General features: G+C 40.6%; 1 protein-coding gene across 3 annotated transcripts in view; it reads right to left on the minus strand.

Annotated features, from left to right (window-relative positions):
* Nucleotides 1–2,769: 2,769 nt before the first annotated feature.
* The window catches only part of rassf5 (Ras association domain family member 5), a 34,869-nt gene continuing 14,068 nt past the window's right edge, over nt 2,770–23,570 (minus strand). For 2 of the 3 annotated variants that reach the window (XM_014470724.2, XM_023324733.1), the window contains exons 2-6: nt 19,197–19,342; nt 7,105–7,221; nt 5,365–5,656; nt 5,163–5,278; nt 2,770–4,720 (exon numbers count right to left, since the gene is read on the minus strand). In XM_014470724.2, the coding sequence (XP_014326210.1) occupies nt 4,577–4,720; nt 5,163–5,278; nt 5,365–5,656; nt 7,105–7,221; nt 19,197–19,342 (815 nt within the window). In that variant the 3' untranslated portion in view covers nt 2,770–4,576. Of the gene's footprint in view, nt 4,721–5,162; nt 5,279–5,364; nt 5,657–7,104; nt 7,222–13,392; nt 14,343–19,196; nt 19,343–23,570 lie in introns of those variants that run through there. The other variant, XM_023324734.1, reaches the window with a different exon arrangement.

Genomic DNA, 23,570 nt, shown 5'->3' on the forward strand with positions numbered 1-23,570 from the left:
TACAGAATTGTATTAATTTCTACACTCTCTTAGTTCACTTAAGAATAGAAAGGAAGTGTCTAATCAGAATTGCTTTACATGTTCCACTCTCAGTATGTGTGAAAAATAACCATACAAGGCAAACATCACAGTAACATAAAGATTTCTAAATCACTTTTTGTCATGTTCTATCTGCTTTATAATATAATATAAGAAGTCTTCTTTCTTAGTTAGCTTGAGCCACTGGGATCAACTAATCTAAATCAATAGTAAATCAAGATGCCAAGGTGATTGCCTAATACAGGGAAGATATTGATTTCCGACAGCTATTTATCAAGATTTAATTTAAAGAAATCATTATCTATCCATTTAAGATCTCAAGCAATATTTTAAATGCTAGGAGCAACAATTGTTAAGAAAAATTAGACACATTTAAAAAATATTTTTTTTGTTCTGCAAAACCAGCTCAGCTTTTTCTGTTTGTCAGAACAAAGAGTAAAGAAAAGCGGCTGTTAAATATTGTTGTTAAATATTTAAAGCATATGTTTTTTGCAGAACTTGTTCGGGCCACGCTTTGCTAATGGTCATTCACTCCAAATACCCTATGAGGAAAACTGCGAACTGAAACTTGAGAGGTCATGAAGATCCATACTGAGACACAAATAGTTGGAGGCAGCGAATAGGACAGACAGAGTAAGACCGGGCCGGCATGAGAAGGGGACCGGGGCTAAATTCAGAAAGTGATACATGGCGGCTACAGAGGGTAAAGCTAATCATAGCTCTTTCTCAGAGGTGAGAAGAGGGCCCTGTCTATATTTGCTTCCATAAATATGCATGCTGACACAGATTTAGTTAGCTTCTGGCCAACAGCCAACCCTTAAACACCATATTGATTATTCTTAGGCTGTGTATGTGACAATGCCTATAAACTGAAATGCTTTTCACACTTTCCTCTAAAGTAGGTTGGGCATGTAAGAGTGTGGCCAGGCAGCGTATTTAACCCCAACTGCTGAATTTACAGCTGCAGCAAAACATAGGGCCTGGTGCAGAGCTACCCATAGGTCCTTGTGGGGGTTTCTGGCTGTATTTGGTCATAAATCTCGTGACAGACACTGACACCTGTTAGTTTATTGCTTTAACACCATATTCTAAAAGGACAGTGAAAACAGAGTTCAACTAACCCAACCCTAAAAAAGGGAACTCATTGTGGAACTAAACTGTCGCTATGATACAAGCACCAAGACTGGGGCTCAGGCTGCCGTCGGTAATATTTAGAGGAAATTTTGTTTTAGCCTATTGAAAATTAATTAAAAGGTAAATAAACATTAATGTAGCGCAAATAACCCACATAATCAAAAAGATGAGCAGTTGAAACACTAGGAACAGGGACTTCTGATGTAGCATTTTAGCTAATTCAGATTATTTAACTCAGGTTCAATATTAAACTATTAATCACGATTGTTATCACTAATGTTAAACACGTTACAGCCATTTTGGATTTTACAGTGAGGATTGGTGAATAACATTTATATTTCAATCTCTGAATTTTATTTCTATTTATTTTTCTGACTTGGAATTTGTAAATCACTTCTACATAAAAACATGCAGTGCAATTAAATAATGTTTTGTTTTATCATGAACACAAGAAATGGGAAATGTTGAGGTGCTGGTTATTTCACCCAGTCTCCACTTCACACCTTTTAGGTTTTGAAGTCATTTATCACAGGACATTTACCATTCATGTGTATATCTAACAGGGGGATGTTTTGTGTAAAAATCTAAAAAGATTCAAAGGAAAGATCCAAGGGAATTTTTCATAATCTACTCATCCTACTGTCAGAAAAAGTGGTTACTTGATTTAAACAAATCCAGCCTTCCAGCAAGAAGTCAATCAGTTATGTTGCTTTGATCAAGGCCATAATCTGTCATACCAGTCTGCAAAAAAGTTAAGTGTTACGTTTTATTATGTAAGTTATCAGAAACATTAAGATTCAAACAATATTGACTTGTCTTTACAAACATAACTTTATGAATGTCTGTTGTGCTTTTCATGCTCATAAAAGTCTCTTTTGTTCACAAATAGAATAAAAGTTTCATGATCTTAAGTTAGGTTCACAGAATCCATCTTCAGTGCAGAACAGGCTTAGTTTGTATTTTTATAGAACCATAGATAATCAGACGCAGGAAGCAAAAAACGTCTTTAAATTAGAGCCGGCTTGAAAGTTCAAGCGCTAACTTCTGCTTAACTGGCCATCTCTGAAGCTTACAGACATATCTTCCTACAGTTCTTACAGCATGCACAACACTGAGATGCTGCAACAGTCCCCCCCCCCCAATCAGCTCTTCCTACAAAAGCCACGCCACCCTGGGCGGAGAGCCACATCAGTTTTTGACATCACAGCAGTAATTTGGAAATCTTAGTGCATTGTAAGGTGGCACTGCTGGTAAAGGGTTTTCTGTAAGCAGATAAAAAGAAAACACAAAGTAGGACAAACAGGTGTAGCTTACATGCTGCATGTACAGATGGTGCTTGTGGTTTAGATGAGGTCTCGCCACCTGCTGATGGTTTGAAAGTAGTGCAAGTGGGCTTTTCAGAAGGAACTCATGACGCAGGCAGATCAGCACTTTCTGAGGTTCATGACCAAACTACACATTGTGTTCATACCAGGGATCCACTAGATGATGCATAGCTGTGTCACTGACCAAAATAAACATACTAACACCTAATTAGGAATTTTTGTATGCAACTTTATGTGAATGTGAAGCAAAACAACTGTTTAAACAAACACATTTCAATAAAGAGGTTACCCTTTTATTTCATTTAAATTTCTGTACAGGTCTACTCATATTTATACACAGTTGTACAAGTAAAACTAAATAAATTGCAAAAATAAAGCAACACCCTTTACATAATTTCACATGGATGCTTGTGAACCATGAAATAAATAAAACGCACACACACACATACCCAAACATGCACACACACTCCCACATGGGATTCACTGAGGGAAAAGAGGAGCATTCTGAAAATGGGGATTAAAGGGAAAAAAATACAAATAAAAACCAACATCATTCCAGAAAATCGCAGACAAGCAGAAGGATCCACACTTGTAACTCAACCAGGCACCTGAATGTGTGCTGAAACCCACGTTAAACCAGAGAACACATGGGACAAAAGGCACTGCCAGCAGGAACAGCTCGGGTGGGAACACACAGGTTTGGGCTTTACAGGAAAGTATGTGCTCATGGACAGCAGGCCTCACTTATCTGAGGATTATAATAAACATAAGAAAGTTTAATGGATCCTCTCAACGCAGGATGACCATGTGCACACACACCAGTGGAAATGATGTAAAAAAAATAAATCATATCAGCAACAATGTAAAATCTTTTCACTCTTTTTTCCAGTGTCTACACAATTCATATGCATTCCAAACATATCATAGCCATTATTATTTGTTTTACATATTTTTGTTCCTTTTTAGGGGTAAGAAAATAAACTAAAATGCATGCCCAGCCTCAGAGTTGTGGCCTGGATCAAGACGTGCAAAACAGGAAGCTGATTTTTTTCTTTTGTTTTTTTTTTAATCCACAACCTCCAATTCAATTGAAATCTTCTTTGTAAAAGTCAGTTGGTGAAAACGTCCTCTCTCATTCAAAAACAACACCCAAACAACAAGAGTTTGCTTGCAACTAAAGGCATAAGAGCTGACTCTCATCATCACTCCAGGGTTCTGAGTTGTGGATTTAGGCAGCAAAAAAAAAAAAAAGAAAAAGAAAAAACTAACCACATCTGGCATCAGTGGACATGTTGGGACTGAGTGAATTAGAGGAAAAAAACGACAAGCATCTTTCTTACTTTCAGATCATTTCATATATGGGTTAATATACGTAAACACTTACTAAGAACATGGTGGTGGCGGCAGCATCATGCTGCTGGGGTGGACAGTAAAAGAGGTCGAATGGATCTAATTCTGCTTTCTGTTCTGTGAACTGAAAGCAAATCAAGCACTCTGCTTCCTGATCAAATCGGCAAATCCAGAAATAAAAAAAATATTATAATTACATCAGATGACAGCAGACATGTCATGTTTAAGAAAAACAAACACACCATGTGATTGTCCTTCAGCTCCAGCTCGAGGCAGCTAAAAGTAATCATGCCTTCTGTTTTAATCCTAATCCTATGTGCAGGGCAGATGAGCTGAGAGACTCATGCATAAGTAACACTTGCAGTAGCAGCAGCAGCAGTAGTTGTTGTAGTAGCAGAAGAGAAGGGAAAAGTCTAAAAAAAACATTGCTGATTCACATCAGTCATAAATGAGATCTCAAGAAGAAGGTTGCAGTTCCAGATCTTCCTTGGCAGGGTAAACAACTGTTGTCCGGATCCTGTTGTGGATGGTGGGATTGTGTAAGGGAGCCTGCGTACGACCTGAGAAAGTATATGCATCAGTGTGTCTCTTGTCTGTGTCTGAACATTTGTCGACGAGGAGTCCGAAGGTAAGTTCAGCTCAGGCTCCGCTCTCTGGACTCAGATCACATGGTGTCCTAAAGGTCCGTGCATCCCCGGGTCGGAGACATCAGGGGATGGGGTCAGAGGTCAAGGGCTGTGCTGTTGAAGGGCCTGCTGCAGCTTCTGTCGGTAAATGGTGTACTTTTGCTGCACAGCTCGCACGCGCTCCGCCTCCTCTTTCTCCAGGATGACCAAGAAGTTTTGAAGCTCGGGGACAGAGAACGCGTGCCACTGTGAAATGAAGAGTGAAATCAAAGAAGGACATTAGTTCACTCTTACAGCCTCTTTTTAATTCAGACTGTTGTTTTAACTTTGAATTTATAAAACTCTGCCTTGTAACCCTTTCCCGTTTACTTGCCAAGTAACTCTGCATGAAAAGATAATGCACATGTACGCAGCTTTGTAAATGTGTTCGTAGTCCATTTCTACGTTTTACAAGAATCTCAATCTCAATGTGCTTAATTAGGATCTTATTAAATTATAGACCAAACCGTGCTTTTCAGAATTTTCTAAACTATTGCACTACTTTGCGTCAGTCTGTAACACAATAAAATACTTAATAAAATACTTCAACTAATTTTGGTTGTAATGTAACAAAATGTGAAAAAGAGGAAGTTCTACTCTTGGAAAGCATTATATTTGCACGATTGTACGTGTTTCAAGGCTCCCTCACCTCAACCTCTCCAGTCTCGTTTTCCTTTAGGACAAAGGTGAGCTGCTCAGGATCTGGTCCTGCTATCAACCTCAGGACAAGAGGATGTTCAGACAGAGGGAGCTTCTGGAACAAGTCTGTACCGGAACAATAACGACAAAAACATCAGGGATTTGTTGGGCATATCATGCATTAAATAACATGTGGGAGGTCTGTTCCTCACCCTGTCCGTCTCTGTGCGTCTGCCTGTACAATGCGAACTTGCGGGGATCGTCCAGCACCTTGAACTTCTTCAGCAGGCCCTGTATCACCTCGCTGGTGGTGGTCAGAGAGCCGATGTGGATCTGCTTCACACAGTCGCATGGTAAGTAGAAGGACGTCCGCTTTTCTGTACGCTCCTCCTGCTCTCCATCCTGGTCTTCTGACGAGGCGCGCCCCTGGTTGCCCTCCACCGTGACCGGCCGACTGAGCCGCAGGTGGACCTTGATGAAGCCGGTGAAAGACCCGTCTGCAGCCTAAAGCGCATAACGGAAGGATGGCAACAAAGGGGAGAGAGTTCAGAACTAAAATATCTTCTTTAGCAGGAAATAAAGACTGAACGAGTATAAAAAATGTATCTTTCACAGTAAGAACATTTTAAAAAATCCAACATTTAATTTTGATTACATTTTAGTTAAAGGGGGAAAAAAATATGAGTTCACTAAAAAAAAGTGTTTTAATGAAATCCCATGTGACATAATTGTGTCCATATCTGCATACGGTGACTTTCAAAAGTGCACAGACTCCTGAAAAAATGCTTTTGATTTTGTGACATAAACATCGAGAGCATAATAAATCAATCCAAAATTTTTTCTAGTATATTATAAAATACATTTAGCAAAATTCAAAGCAAAAAACACACACTTATCCGAGGACAGCATTTTCTAAAGCATGGAATTAAACATGTCATATAAACATGTGTCACTTACGTCTTTATGTTGTAAAAGCAATATTGGATTAAGGTTCCACATTCAGTCTTATCACATTCACATCTGCCATCAGATATTATAAAACTGATTAACCATAAAGTTGAGCTGACTAGACCATTCCTGACATTTGTTTGTTTGAATTCTTTAGATAAGGCAAAGAGGTGATAAGCTTTAGCAAAGGTTTATCACAACAGTGGGCAATAATTGGAGAAAATTTAAGACAACAGGGATCTTTAAAAAACTGGACATTTATACAAAACGTATGAAAAACATGAAGCATAAATTGGTCAGGGAGGTTGCAGAGAAGCCGACAAAATCATTTCAACAAGTACTGGCCCACATATAATCTCCCAAAACCTTAACGGAAATTGTGTTATGATCCAGTGAATCCAAATCTTTTCAGACTGTTCAGACTTCTGCTACATTGCACCAGCAGCACTCATTCCAACACATGAAAGACTTAATGGGAAGAAAAGAAAAGTTTTGGAATGGGCTAGTCAAAGTTCAGAACTAAAAAAGTCGGTGGAGACCTTAGACGAGAGCTGACAACAAGAGTCGTTTTCCTAATCTGACAAATTTGGAGAATGTCTGCCAGGCAGACTTGGCAAATATTACCAAGCTGACACTGAATCGAAAGGTGCTTCCATAAAGTTTTTAAATTGTGCACAGTTTTATTTGATTTTCACTTGACTTCACAAAATACTACCAATTTTCATATTATTCATTTCCCTCACAAAAAATAAACTGCTTTCCTCCAGTATTTACATCAAATAGTACAAATGTGCTGCTAAACAGCACAAAGTAACAATTCTAATCAACCTTATTAGTTGACAGTATGACAGTGCTACTTTCTAACACATACTAAAGCAATATACTCTTTTATGTTTTTCTAACTCATCCATCTGCATTCCTTTACCACTAGAAAGCAACAAATGTACTTTTTTTCTGGTCAGAACATTCATCTATAATTGGATTTAATGGTTTCCAGAACTCACCAGATTCATGCCATTTTCAGACACCTGAGCGTTGTACGACTCTATCTTGGCCCGGACTTCTTCCTCTGACAGCTCCTCAGCGCCTCCTCTCTCCTCTTCCTCCTTTGTTTCACTTTGCTGGAAGGAGAAAGGAAACATCAGTAAGTAAGTGGAGGACTCTCATGATTGAATCGGGCTATATACCTAACAGCAGATGGCGCTGTTACAGTTCTCCCAGTAAAAAAATAAAAAAAATAAAAATCTCATTGAGGATTGGAAAAGTTGAATGAGCACAAACATTTTAACCTCTATTTTTTCAGTCTTTGAAGAAAATATTAAACTGATGTATAATGTTGATAATGGAGTTAAAAAGCCCAAACAGAAGAGTCTCCATGCTCTTCCCCACATAGAAAAGCTGCTTGCTTTTTTGGGGTTTTTTGCTCGTCATCCATCCTCAGCAGTGAGATGACTCAATACTCCAGCTGTATTTGGAGTCAAAAAATATTGTGAATGGAGCTAATAACACAGTCGACACGAGAAGAACGCGCCCCCCCCCCGCTCTTATTCATGCCTCTGACAGAGAGATAGGGAGTGAGGGAGGAAACGCATGAAAGGAGGAGAAGGATGGAGGGAGTCAAACAGTGGGAGGCCCTGAGTGAGGGGTGAGAAATGATGAAAGAATGGCTGCTGAGCAAGCCTTAGCAACACAGAGTTTGACTAGGTTATTTATAGTACAGTGGGATCCATCCTCTCTATCTCACAATAGCTTCTTCTCCCCCCTCCCCGTCACTTCCCTCTCCCTCTTCTACAGTTCGTTTGCATTTTCTGAGGCAGTGGGAGAGAGTGGGAGGAAGAGAAAACATTGTCGGGGGTGGGGGAGGAGGAGAACGAGGGCTGACGGGGTCACGGCTGCAGGAAGGGTGAGTTTGTGCCTGAAGTACAGACAGACAGGCTGCAATGAATCCTGGAGGACAGGAGGGCAAGAGGAGCCCGCGGCATCGTGAGGAATAAAGTTTAAGGACTATTCTTGAGTTTGTTTCAGAAATATTCAATCGCATCTTGGTGAAATGGCAAACTCTGTGCAGCACACACATTTTTCATATCTTTTGAATATTTTTTCTGGGGACATGAAATAGACATATTTGGACTTCATGTAAAGCGCTCTGTGTGGCTGAAAGTTATCGCCACGCTGACACGAGTTTGTGCAGTTTCAGCAAAGAACTGCTTGGATATTGGGTAGTTAATAAAATCAGACAACATTTTCTTGACCGGTGATCAGACCTTTTAGAGAAAAATAAATCTGCATCAGACAGTAAAAGTCAGATCAGCACATCTACAACATCCCAGTGTATGAATAATTTTTGGCTCAGTTAAATGTACCATGCAATATTTATATGCTGGGACTGGATTTGGTGTTACTTTAGAGCACCATTAGGATGTTTTGCTAGTTATTAATTTCATAACTAAAAACAGCAACAATAAAACTCTGTTGGGAAAGAAATATTGAATTTCATTTTTGTAATTTTCTGCATAAATTACTCAGAATCTGGCCTCCAGGTCTGCAGTGAAGCCGCAAGCAGCAAACCCTGAAAGTCTATTTTATCTGTTTATTGGACGGCACCTTGTCACTGCAACATTCAACGGTGTTGCACGCTGCACATTTTCCTGTTTTGTGAAACACACCATCGCCATGGTGACCTGTGGTGGTGGGAGCATCATGCTGTGGGAATGCTTTTCTTCAGAAGAGACAGGAGGCAGGTCAGAGAATTGATGGAGCTAAATACTCGCAGTAAAACTTTTATTTGTCTTTTTTAAAAAATTTTTACATATGCTCTACATCTAACCTGACTTCAACTATCTTGTAATGGTTGTTGGACTTATATTTCTGTCTCCCATGTGCAATGTTTCCTTTCACTTCACTTGACTTCCCAGTAAAATATCCAAATTGAATATATTAAAGTTTGCTGTTATTATAGGACAAAAGGGGAAAAGTTAAGCCGGCATGAATACATTTGCAAGCTACTTTACAATTAAACACTTCTCAGTGCATGTAGTAACACTGTTAAACAAATAATCAGTAAAACAGGAGATATACTGTAGAGATGCTCCAACTCTGACCTTCTGTCTGTATCTTTACAGACCCATAACCTATCGAGTTTACTGACCTGTTCTCAAGCATACAAAAAAAAAAACAACAACACAATAAAGCTGTATAAATGTTGAGCAAGCGCTGAGTGCTCCAGGGTTGGGACAAAAATCTGAGGGTCATTGTATGTAGGAGTCGGACTCCTTCCAGAATTCCTCACAGTCGAAAGCAACGGAGTGAAAGGAGCCTTGCAGGAATTCCTGCGTTTGTATGAGAGTTTCTAAATGTAACGGAGGCCGTGCCCTGCCCTCCCTTTCTGCATACCAGTGAGAGTGATGGGAGCACAATGGAGCAGGACGGAGTGGGTGTAGCTTCGGAGTCCCATAAAGTTACCCGGTTGGCCCGGGTCGCTTTGGAGCTGCTGACCGAGAGCACACAGAGTCAGAAAGATGAACAACTACATCTACAGTAACTACTAGGAGGTCATGTGTTGTCAGGGCTTCGTGTTCCCTCTGTCAGGACGTTCTTTTCTGTCCGAATAACATGCAGAGACAGGGTGTTCTCTGATTTTACCTTTGCTTGAAAAAGTTTGTATAATCCTCTTCATATTTTATCACACTATCACTGTAAAGTACAGTGTGTTTTACTGGGATTTTAAAATCAGCACAAAGGAGTTCATAGTAGTGAAGATGATCGTTTTTGTAAATAAAAATCTAAGAAGTGGGCCATACGAAGTGGGAATCATTTTAAACTGATACCCCTAAAATAATTCAGTGCAACTGATTTCTCCTGGAGGGAGTCACCTTATTAAGTTGAGGAGTTAACGGTTCGTGGTAACCCTGGAGGAGCTGCAGAGATCCACAGCTCAGGTGTGAACATCTGTCAACGCCTGGATCTGGAATAACTTGTAAGTGAAACGCAAACATTCAATTAAGGGTTCTGGTCAGACGGCACTAAAGTCTACCGTTTCGAACTGTGTGGAAAACCAGCACTGCACATCACCCAGAACACACCATCACCATGGTGAAACATGGTGGTGGCAGAATCATGTTGTGGAATACTTTGTGTTCATGTATCACATATAATCTAAAAAAAATTAAAAAAAACTTTAAGTTTGTGGAGACAAAACGTGAAATAGTTTCAGCTTGTGTTTTCAATCTCTTGAAGAACACAAACAGTTTATGAAATCTGTTTTTTCTTTAGTAGTGAGTATGCATTTGGAAAATTTTCCATCCCTTTCAACTCAGAGCAAAGCATGACAGCAGATGACACAGATGATTCCCTACTAAGTTTAGAAAAGCCCAGCCTAATTGCTGAGAGTCCAGCATCTGTTAGCTGGATGTTCAGTACCTGTCTGGTGAAGATAATAACACTGCAGGTGACAGAGAGCAGACAGATGCCATGTTATCTAATCCATCAGTGTTAGTGTGGCAGGTGTCAGATAAAAACAAATGTGTAGGATGTCATTGACGGCCATGTAAGCCACACACACACACACACACACCCTCACCCCTGCACACGCACACACACTCAGACTCATATTTGCCATACAGAACCTGAGGGTGAAATGAGTAATTGTTGGTCTGTCTTGTGCTGCTGACATGAGACAAGAGAGGTCAGGACTGCTTGAAATGTCAGTGCTGCAGCATGCTCCATGTTTCCTTAATCTGACCAGCTGCTCCTTAACCTGTGATAGTCAATGCCAAATCACACCATCTGTGTTTCCGTGTGAGAATAGATTGCATGTGCTAGTGTACAATGAACGTAGGGTGTCGGCAGAGAGCGTCTGCACGAACACACACTCACACATGCAGATTTAGTTTCACAGCTTTCAGACCTTTTCACATGTGAGGGTGTGTGCGTGCGTGTGTATGTATGTAAATGTTAGAAGATGCAAAATCATGTTTCTATTCCTTCAGAGAACACTGGCTGTGTTGTGAAATTCAATCTGATAGTTTTTACATATAATACTACTGATTACTGAATAAAGAAATGCTTTTTCTTCACATCCTTAAAAAACTGAAATATAGTATTATGGGTGGATTTCACTCTTTCTAATATGAACCCTTCAACACCATTTAACATATGCTTCAGAAGAAATACACATAATTATGCTTAAATATTTTCAATGACATACTGCATTTTTAAATGGTGTTGTTGTTTTGAGACCATTTTCAAGTAATATATTGATAATGGCACAATAAATTCAAGTTTACTCTCTCGAAGACCAATAAACTTTAATTTTGTAAAGAACACTTTGCACTGGAACTGGAAGAGATATCTTAAATATCCAAAACAAAACTTGACAACGAAAACCAATAAATAAAGTAGAAATAAAAACCTCACACAACAGAATGCATAAATATAATGGATTATGATGTGTTTGTAAAAAAAAATTTATCAAAATGGAAATTATTGAGCTCATTTTAATTTCTCACGCAATTAATTGATTAATTGTTTGCTGTGACAGGTTTAGAGACTTCTTATAGATTACAGATGTATTTATAGTCAGATTCAGTTACACATAGATTGCCTTCAATAATTAGGTGACTCTTTAAGGTTATTTGGTGACACTAGGTTTTATTCAGGGGTATCAGAGTAAAAGGGGCTGAATACGAATGGGTCCTATATTTAGGGTATGTAATTGTAAAGGAACGTGAAAAGTTTTGCAAGGAACTGTACGTATTCATACACTTTGAATGGATCAAGTAACCAGATACTTTCTAGTTAAATTATATTGGATCAAATTCAGCTACATTAACATTACAGTTACTACAGTGAACTGTGTGAATGTCACCAAAGTTTTCATGCAAATATGCATCGAAGCTGCAGAGATATAGCCCCTCGATTTGCATGCGCGTATCCCACGTTCAACGGCTGCACACCCACCCCCACTGGCACATACATGCATAAATGCAGACTGGCTGATCTGAAGGAAAAACGACGAGCTGTGGAAATAATTCATAAAGGACGGCGATGAGCATCTGACATTTCCGTGGATGTGACGGTGCGGATGCAACCAAAAAAGGGAAAAAAAAACAACAACCCACTGACACAAATTTAGCGATTTACGCCTAAAAATAAAAGGATGCTGTGTGTATCCACAGGAAGCCACTTGGATCTGTTTGTCCCTCTTTTTCATATTCAAATAGAGGTAAAAAACAAACAAAACAGAACTCAATCAGTTCCTGATTGAATGTGTACAGTCGTTCCCTTCCATATCCTCTCACCTAGGAGTTCAGTTTTATTACAATTAATGTCACACTATTTGTCTGTGGATCTGTGTTAACAAATCTCCACGCTGACAGATCTGACACCTTGTCTGTGTCAGCGTGGCAGCAACCCTAACTCTGCGCAGCTGGTGAATTATTCAGGGAATAAACCTTCAGACAACCAAAGAGAGGCCAGGACAAGGTCAGCGTGAGGCAGCCCGAGGAGTCGCTCATTAATGCGGCCGTCCATGTCGCCGTGCCTCAGTGACAATCACCCGCCGGGCGTCCTGCCCCTACACACACAAACACGAACAGAACTCTGGAGGGCGAGCAGCGCCGCATGTCTGCCGCTGCCGCTGGTGCTGCTCCATCAAGCAGCTCTGTGTGAAGAGACCGAGTGCAAAGCAGAGTGAAATTTCTCAGAACATGCAAACGGAGGCAACAAAAACCGAGAGTTGCCATGGCAACCACAAAGTACCGGTAAAGTGATCTGCACCTTGCACACACAAACGACGACATAAACCCGACGCACGGGCATCGCCGGCGTTTCTACAGAAACCTCTCCCGCTCGCAGTGGAGAGGAAGCCATTACGGCGGCTGGCTCAGATCATTAGCATCTCTGCAAACACACTTTGTCTGCCGGCAGGCTGGGCTGAGGAGATTGGAGAAGCAGCAGCAGCAGGAGTTCAGTTTCAACTCTGAATGCCTCAGGTGACAGAGGAAGGAGTTGAAATGGGTTTTTAAGGTAAAGCATAGACAAACAGTGCAGATGTGTGAAAGTAACTCCCCTCCTGTACGCTCACACACACCTAGAGGCCTGCTTGAACAACACCACCACTTCCTCTCCAGACTTCTGCTTTCAGGCTGCAATTTTTTTTCATATAAATGACAGTTTGTTTTGTTCCCAGACACACTGAATCAAACCGTTGATCTTATCTATCAAAGAGTCTCCCCTCCATCTCTTTTATCAACATCTTAATCCATCTCGGAGAAAATGGTGCAGATCTGTACCTTCGGTGCATGCTTGGGCTTGCGGAAGAACGAGGTCTTGGCGGTGAAGAAAGTGAAGTCCTCGCTTTCGTCGTCCAGGCTGCAGTACCCGCTGCTCATGCTGTTACTGCTGGTCATGGAGGGGGTCAGCACCGTGCTGACGGTCATGGAGAGGTCTTCCAGGACACTGGAGCGGCGGGCAGCTTGAAGCGTCGGGTCGTCTCGGAACGTGGCGGCTGAAGGGACTCTCAGCCGCAGTCAAGAGTCCGAAAGCATCCGACTGTCCCTCGCTCACCCAGGAGAGGTCAGAACCGCTCCGCTGGCGCATCCAGTTCAAATGGTGCTGGCGATGGGCTGGAAGCAGCTGAGCTCGGCTCGGATCCGGCACCGTGAAGCGCCGCAGGAGAACGGGACCAGGAAATACAAGAGCGATCACAGACGTGTCACTTCCTCCTCACGAGCCTGCGTTTGAGAAAGCTCTGGTGCTGCTGTCGCAAACAGGCTGCAGATCACCTGGCTGTCGGCAGCTGACGCTCTCTCACGCAGCAGGCCGGGACTCCTTCATGTCCACACCGGTTCAGAGTCGGCTTACAGCCTGGTGTCAAGTTAACCCCGCTCACCTGACGGCACCTGCTAAGCTGGCAGACGAATGAAGGCATGCATGCAAAACCACATCCTGTTTCAGACTGGGCTCTGCGTCACACTGGCGAATAGGGCAAACGGCAGCTGGGGTCAAGTTCTGGCTGCAGAGCAAAGAAGGAGCTCAGTGATCCCCATCCACTCCCGAAGTAGCAAAAGAGATCTCTGTGGAGACGACGAGACGCTCTCCTCCTCTCTCCATCGCTTTGGACTGATCCCTCCCACACAAGAGCCTCTCTTTCTCAATCCTCCTCTCTTTACGATCGTTTCCCTACCTCGTTCTCTCGCAACCTCCCTCAACCATCTGTGGTTTGAGCGTGTTATCAGGCGGAGAGCGCCCTCCCCCTTCTCCCTCCGCTTTCTCTCTCTCCCCCTCCGTCTCTCTTCCTGCAGGCAACTGCACCCTGCAGAGCACGGCCACTTCCTCTAGCAGAAGACGACGAAAGCAACAGTGAGGTGGGGGGTGGACAGGGAGAGACATGAGTAAACAGAAAGACAAACATTGATGAGCTGGAGCTATGAAGCCTCGCTGCTCTTGTATGCACCGTATGTTCGAACGGCGGAGACAGGAAGCAGCAGGGCAGGGAAAGATGGCTGCTCGATTGCTGAAATTCGGTCATTGTGTGTTAACAGTTGACTCGAAACCGGCAAGACCACCAACCAGGTGTGACCCGGTAGGCTAGAGTGTTATTAAAAAGTTAAATTATTTCTGTAGTTCAACAGGAAAAGTGAAACTCACGTTATCTACAGAGAAAACCGACAGTTCAATTGGGTTAGTCTTCATTTTTAATAGAGAAATGTTATGTCACGGTCTAGGTAATAATGAGGAACTACTACCACAGAGGTTAGTTGTTCACAGAATGCTGTCTCTAAGTATGTTTGTGAAAAGTTGAGTGAAAGGAAAAAGTGAGGTAGAAAAAAGGTGCACAAGCAGCCTGGGCAAATGAGCAAAAGATCTAGACCACTGATTACAGATTTTTCTGTTTAGATGAAAGTAAATTTATCATTTCATCTTGAAATCAAGTTGCTTGAGTTTTGTTCCTTCAGTGAATTTTAAACCTCTAAGTTGGTAAGTTTTATGGGGATTATTTAATTTTCCAGACAGAATTGGCTATTAGAACAATCTGGGCATCTTTAGAACCTCAGTAAGGAGACAGACTGATCGCCTCAGTGCCACGCTCTAATGATGAATTTCAAAAGTAGCCACAACTGCAAATACTGTACAGTACATAAAAACATGTTTTCCTTCCACTTAGTTTTCTAATATATTTGGATATAACACTATCAACAGCCAGCTTCTTGCTTATTTACCCATAACTGTCTAGTTTAAATAGTCTTTTTGCAATTATTTACAAAACTGAATTTTGGGTTTTTATTAGCTGTAAGCCATAATCATCTGAAAGAACAGATAAAAATGCTTCAGTTGTGTCGCTCTCTGTGAAATTAACCTACATAAGAGCCTCCATAAGATCCTCTTGTTTAAATAAATTACTTGGCATAATTACGTTGTAATTTATTGAAATGCCCCTTTAAAAGCTGAGAGATCCCCAATCCTTCTGTCTTACGTCTGCTGATTTTCTGCTAAAGAGATGGGTTTGTGTCGACTAAGAGGAATAAAATATTGATAATTTTCCCAGTAAGGGCGACTCCAGTCCCCTTTGACCTTACACTGAATACACGATCTGCCCTTTCTCTCTGGTAGTGACCTCCCATGTCAGAAAAGAGCCGAAGCCTCCCCCTTCAACCATGATATTGATTCCATCTGAACGAGCTTCAGTGAGCTGCTCTTGAATCTTCACAAATGCAGAACTGATTTCTGTTACGGTAGAACTGATTCACCATTTTACTCTGCATCTGTCTGTAAGCTTTGGCTCTGCTCAAAAGGGAACCGCATGCAGATTTGTTCCTCTATAAATGCTAAAGGGGAAGACAGCAAGAAGGGGGAGCGGGATGCAAAAACTACACACACACACACACCCCCACACACACGTCTCCGATCAATAAAATGTGGTCAGTGCTTTGAATTGTGAGTGCAGCCACAGCAGCATCTGGACACGTCGGGGCGCACGCGGATCAATTTTTGCTGAGACACACACAAAGTAACAAAAGGCTGGCGAAAAAAAAAGCAACCAGACACACAGCTACAGCGATAAAACAGAGCAAATGAAAAAAGGGGGACAGCAGGAAATAAACACTAGTCTTTTCTCTGGTCTGCAGCACTGCTGCGATATTTTGCGCCAAACCACAGTGTGCACAGAGACAAACCTCAGTCTCACAAATATGTGCAAAACAGAGATTGCATTTGTTTTCCTTCTTTTAGGCATAGCTTATTATGATGGGCTTGTTGTTCATTTGCTTCCAAAATTTAACTAACAAGATTTTAAGGGCGTACTGGAGGTGTGCACTGCCATAAATGACAGAGGAGCTTAAAGAGAAACACACATCTGTTAACAAGCATTATATCCAGCACAATAACTAAAAAGTTGCACTCCTAATCCTTAGTCCAGACAAGGGCTGCACAAAATCAGAAAAAAGGAATTACACAATAGTATGGTTTAATAATGTGATACAGATTTTAATTGTAAAAAAAAACTATTTTCCTGTTCTTCTTAATTTGTCTTCATCACATTGTCCCCATAATTCTTTGTAAGTTTTAACATCCCAGCCACTAAAAGCATAAGTCAAGTTTGGGCAGAATTTGCATGCGATTGTGATTGCTATATTTGCAGACATTGATAATCTCATGAAAAACCTCCTCTGGTGTTGTTGCTGGCTTCCCTGATCAGTCTCCATGATTTTATTCATTTCTAGAAACATCCAGTACGTGCGATGTCACCTTTGTCCCATATGTTCTTCAGATATTGATCTTGGGCCGTGAGATCTCACGATGTTAAAATGTCACAGTGCATCTCGTCAAAGGGTTGTGTGTGCCACAAAGCATCATTAGTTTGCTGTCAGCATGTGATTTTATCTGGTGAAGTGTGTGCTGGTGATATGGGCCCTAGACGTGACAGTGAGTGCTTTTAGCTCGTTAGTTTGTACCAATTTATGGAGCTGCTATTTGAACAGTTTTTGAGTTGTTGAGTTGATATATGGTGTTTAGGGTAGTAAGAACATTGTTTACGAATGATTTGTGAGGACGATGAGAATGGCTAACTGTTATGACCCTTTTATAACAGTTAGCCATGTGATGTTAGTAAAGTTTGCATCTGCTTTGTAGCTTCCTTTAGTTGCTGAACCAAATAACTATTTCATCTAACCTCCATTTGATTGTCTGCAGATTCAAATCCAAACTACTTGAACTGGTCAAACCCAAATTTTCCCCTTTAAAAAAGTTCTTTGAAACACATTTCAAATTAAATAAATATTTACTTTAGGGAGCATCTTCAATGTTTTTCCGTGGCGTGAGGACCAAATCAGCTACATAAAAACTATGGGTTTGTCAAATCTGACTAAATTATGCTACACTTATTACAAATGTCTAAAATTATTGAGATCATTAGTTTTCAAGATTGAGTTCAAATCTTGTTGCGTTTTCCAGTCTTGTCTGCTCAGCTTTGCTTCTCTCCACGACAAAGACACTAACATCTCTAAAACAGATGTACTGCTGAATCAGTGCTTCAGTGATTTTCTGCGTGCCCACCCCGGCATCTCAAACCTCCATTTTCTCATTTCTTGATAGTAGTCAGGTCCTGTTATCAGTAGGTGGTCTGACAATGAAACAGCATAATGCTAAAATGATCTGATTCTGACTTATGTGACATGGTTTAGGGCTCTTTTGCTGATTTCTTGGAATCCAGCCAAACTTAGATCAGCTCAATAAAGTTTATAACGCTAATCAATTAATGAATGGTTTATGCTAGACCAAAGTCCCATCTCCACCAAATGATATTACACATACAAACATGAACACATAGTAAACGGATCGATTTTCAAGCTGTTTTCTTAAGACTTGAGAACGTATAAAAAAGTGTTTTTTTTTCTGAGGTTCTTTAAAAGTGTACGTATGTGCACATTTCAAATGATATTTGTTATCACAGTGAGTATATGACAAATAGACCAGGGTGAATTTGCAAAATCTATAGCAAAGCAATGCAATACTTTTGCGAAATAATGCAAAAGAATAAAAATCCCCCATTTTCCTTGGGGGCTTCATAAATTCAGGCCATGGCAGTAAAATGGACCATTTTAAATTTAAAGTAAAATACTGATGAGTAAAGGGTTAAAAACTAGTGTGAGATTTGTCAGATCCAGGTAAAATATGTCAAATTAATCTAAATCTGTCTAAATAAAATACTATTTATTAGGATTTTGTCCTTTAGAAAATGAAAGAAGGACAAAAGTCTGTAAAGTCAACCCCTCTTTCATTCTGGGTTTTCTTTTTTCCACACTAATGGAAACCTGGAAAACTCTAAAAGCCAATTGGATGTTTTCTTTTCAGCTGTATGAACCCTAAACAGTGTTATCTAGTCCCTTAAAAATGTAGTAATCTTAATAGGCTCATCTCTGCCAGCAAAATGCAGATTACACCAACACTGATCCTACAGCCCCTTATAACATTAACTCATAATGGAGACAGAACAGATTTACATAATTAAACAGAACTCCTTTCATGGCTTATTATTTGAGGATTAATCTGACACAATTGAATCTTAACTTTTAGAAATGATTTGAGATTAAAGGGAAATGTTGACCAACATTCACACTTAAGTCATTCTGTGATCAAAGAAAACATGTTGGGATAATGCAGCTTTGCCGTGACTGATGTCTCCTGGGAGAAACAGTGATTAACCTAATTGGTTTCCTCCTTCTGACAGGAAGAGAGGAAGTGAGGCCATCATGGGCCAGAACTGATTCGATAAAGTGAACCCCTGCTGCTGGAGAGAGGAGATGGGGAGGCTAAAATAAGAAATAAAAAAGTGAGGAACTGGAGAGTCAGCAACAGAGGAGGTTGTAGGCATTCGTTGATTTAATGTAGCGTCCGGCTCTGGGAACATTCTGTGAGTGAAAAAGGTATCTGAGCACATAAATAAATCCTGAAGTGATCCTGGATAGCCTATTGTTGGATCGGAGGACGTTTACATAACAGTGGAGGCATGGAAAGATGACGCAAAGGCAACCCTATTAACTATAAAGAACTGAGTCATGTTCACCTTGCTCTTCCAACCGAATCCAGATTATCTCACCTTGCACCGAGGAGCTGCGGAGGAGGAGGAGGAGCAGGGGGAAGAGCGGCCTTTGGGACCTGGGCTATCTTCCGTCTCTCTGTCCCTCTGGTTGCAGTCGAGCTGGACCTGTCTCTCACACTCCAGGTGACAGGTGTAGCTGCAGTCTGATGGGACAGAAAAACACACATTAGTGCATGCAGCAACCAATCAGCGGGCAGGACTGATAAAATAACATAATTAATGCTCCCCCAGATGGGAGCCACCAGCAGCAGTGGAAGATGAGGAAAGTAGGCCAGAATTAAAACTTGATTCTTCATAAGAAGGAAATGGCTCCATCTAGTGGTTGAAGCCAGACTCACACACACAATCTACATTCTCACCTCAGGGAGACCTAAGCCTTAAGTGATAAACTGTGTTTAGGTGCAAATAGGGGTTTGACCCCAGATTCCTGCAAACAGAAAATAAAGAAAGCCAAATAAGTATTAATATTACTTAATAAATATTAAGTCAATTTTGTAAGTGAACATCTCCTATAAGTTTCTTCTGATGCAGGTCCATTGAAAAACTCATAATGAATTTATAAGATATAATGTAGAGCTGTGTTAAATGACTCTAATGTACTACAGCAATGAACTGACTCTTAAAGCTTTTAAGTGGTTAAGTATAGAGCAGTTTCCCCGATATACGATCTTCAACTCTCATCTGCTTCTGGTAAAAAAAGAAAGAAACAAAAACAAAAAAACAACACGGATCAAGCTACTTCCACAAAAACCTCTGAAAATAGTTGTTTTTTGTTCTCTGCTTTTAGGCTAGCTCCACATATGTGAGTCTGCCAGCTTATGCCTCCAAGACTTTCTTGTGGTCAGAGGTTTTTCCCAGCCTCAGCTCTCACTTCTCCTCAACGGCAGAATAAAAGACCATAAAACTGCCCAGGCAAGAACAGCTCTCCCCGAGGGGGAAACGGGAGACAAATAATCCTCAAAAACACTTTGTCGTTTCCTCTTATCATTTATTGAAATGGACTTTTTCTCCTTAAATGTAATTTAATCAAAAACAAGTAACTATGAATAACTAACAGAAGGTGAAAGAGTAAAAAAAAAGATAAAATAGCAAAAGTAAATTATGTTATGCTGTTTTTTTTTTCATTGACATGCAAAAACATAACAGGTTTGATATAGATTTTAAAAAATTAATCCTTGCATTACACTCATATTTAACCCTTCAAGCTTTTCAGCCTATTTAAAGGGATAAACGTGCTGCTATTTAGATTTGTGTTTTTGAGCTTAATGTTTTTAACCAATGGTCAGTAAACTGATATAGAAAAACGCATGGCTTCACTACAGCAATGTGTCCAGGTCCAAATGGCCTTGTTACCCTCTTCATTCTGACAGATGATTTGTTGCTTTTTTAGATCATTTAGCCATTTTTTTGTTTTCTAACGAGTCATATTGAGTTATTCCAGGCCTGGATGGTGAATAAATAAATACGGTTTATCACAGCTAATTCATGATTTAACAAGAGGGAAGGGATTGTTTTTATTTTTTTTTTACAATACTATGTTGGTTTGGATATCAATTTTCCTTAAACAAATGAAATCCTCAGTAAAAACTTTACTTTGTATTTATCTAAGTTGTCTTTGATGTTAACATTTGTTTGTGATGATCTGAAACACTGAAGCAGGACAGAGAAACAGAAACAGAAAAAATCTGCAAGGTGGAAAATACTTTTTCACAACCTTGCATAAGATATTTAGCTAAAAAAATCTAAAATATGAAAAAAACAGCACTAAGGAATTGTACATTTTGGCCGGTTAAGTACCAACAAATTAGTTGACTGGATAGAACATCACAAAAAGATCATATTTCAGCCATCCGACGGATATTAAAACAAATAAATTCCTGAAAAAATAAGATAAGCCCTGATTTTCCCTTTCTCTGCCAACATCAGTGACCTTTTCCACTAGGAAGAACATAATGGCAGCATGACTTGGTGACTTGCACTGAAAACAAAGATCTCTTTGGTTAAAATCCAAATTAAATGACTTTTTTTCTGCAAGATATAAACTTCAGATAAATACAAAAGAGTTGTAAAGACAGGACGACTCTTTAAACTATTTAGCTTTGGCGAAGAACAAAGAAGGAAGATGTGACAACACATGGCATAATATATACTTATAAGGAATACAGTGATAACTGAAGGTGCCTGCACTGGAACAGGAGGACAGATATAAGTATGTGTGAATGATAGCGACTGGATTGGCAGATAAACTGCCTCGCTGACAGGCGGGGATGTGTCGACCAGAGGGAAGAGTTCAGATAAGAGGATGCTCCACTCGTGACATTTGAAGGTCAGTGCAGGGAGACAGAAAGAAAGGAAGCTGGCGGGGGGAAAGGAAAAGAGAGACTCCTTTTCCTGTCTTTGGTTTTCCCTCATCCATATTTACACTGGCATCACCTCCGCATCTAACGTTTACTCTTGTACTTCTATGGCAGCTGACGGAACAACCTGACCATAACTCATCTAACTCTATCTGCCTTCATTGGTATCAGTTCAACCCTGAAACGTGAGTTTCACAACTCAACAGAGAGTCTTCACATTGCTTGTTTGCAGTGGCGTGAAGGTATGAAGACTTTCTATGTTGTACTCTAGAGAAAGAGTGCAGTGAATAAACGGGAGAAACCGCAGCGGGTGATCTGGGAGGCATTCAGTCGGTCACGGTACGACGACATGCATGTGGGCGAAGTGCAAAATAAAAGTGAACAAAATGTGAAATAGAAGAAATAGGGGATGGAGTCAGGAATGAGGCTGTTCTTCTTGTGTAGCTTGTTAAGTGATGTGTGTTAGTTTGTTGGTGTTTGTAGGGAGAAGAGGAGGGTTTTCCCTTTTCACTTCAGTGGAAATTTCATAACCCCCCTGTCAGATAGAGAAGTTAAGTTGGAATTTCTGACTCACTTACAGGAACTACTGACATTTATTTTACTGGTTTTACAGACTGGGCCAAGAACAACATTTTACTTCATATTTTTACTTTTGTTTTTTGGGAGAAAAAAAATCCCCTCAACAGGGAAGTTGGCTTCCTTGTAGTTTGCTCTCTTCCGCTGAAAAAACATCACCTATGGGATTAGAAAGTCTCTTTGAAAATCAACCAATCCAGCTATTGTCTACTGCTTATTAGAGGTTGGGTCACAGGTCCAGGAGGTACACCCAGACATTCCCGTTTCCATCGACACTCCTATGATTTCTGGTGGATCCCAAGCTGTCCCTGTAGTGGTGGAGCCAGAAAATGTTGATACTGATTCAATAGTGGCCAACAACTGATCTGTGCCAGAACCATTTTGAAACACAAGATCCATATTGTCCAAATAATTCACTATTCCATAAATTTTCTTCATCTAAAGACAACCTATACACATTTATTTGTAAATTTATGTTGTCCAAGCATATTTCACTGCTTATTTGGTCGGCATTAGAGTTCGATTGGGCATTCTCAACTCTACAAACAAATCAAACTTTCCGGGTAAACGAGCTAGAGATCAATTTAAGCGGACTAAACAGGACTGGTGTGAATGCACCCTTAGTTTCTTGTCTATTCTCAAATTAATTTCTTGCTTCCTTTTTGAGATTTTTGGCCAATTTCCTGTTGTCCACTTTAAATGACTTGATGCATGAGTTTTAACATAGCACCATGTTGGTTTGAACATGATGCATATGCAATGACCATAGATGAGGGAAGTAAGATAGGTCACACAGAGGCTGTAATGATTGATAAACAATCATTAGCATCCAATCTTCCAATGCAGTGTTGATGCCAAGAGCCGTGTGTGTTGTCCCAACATGATTGCTGACTCTGGTGTTGTGAGTCACTCAGATGAACCGGTCTGGCTTGTTTCTGCTTTGCAGAAAAAAAAAAACCCACATAGGATATTACCTCCTGACTGACCCTGCCTCGACAGTGCAGGGCGAGGAAAAAGGCACGTTTTCAGGGATGTGCATCAGTGCAGGCGAGGACAGGAAGGGAGCTCCGACCTGCACTTAGTAAAGATCCATTTGTGGAGGCTGTGTTAACTTCAACTGCGGCAGCGGTCGATAATCAGTTGGAAGATGGGAAACGGGGGACTTCGTCTCCCTCGCACAAGACACAGCATGTCTTGTCTGCATTCCTAAATGCATCTCTCTTTCTTCAGTCTCCCATGAAGCACAAAGATCCATCTTCATTTGAAGTAACTTGAAACATCGCTATGTGCAATCACTAAATGGGCTGAGACAGGAATTGCAAGATGCGGGGATGAGGGTGGTTGTTTTTCTGTTCCCGTGAGACAGTGGGTGAGGGACAGATTAGCAGTGTCTCTCAGGTTAAAGAGGATGTCTGCATGGCTGCGGATACAAAGGGGG

Source organism: Xiphophorus maculatus, chromosome 20 (assembly GCF_002775205.1).
Source record: "Xiphophorus maculatus strain JP 163 A chromosome 20, X_maculatus-5.0-male, whole genome shotgun sequence".
NCBI lineage: Eukaryota > Metazoa > Chordata > Actinopteri > Cyprinodontiformes > Poeciliidae > Xiphophorus > Xiphophorus maculatus.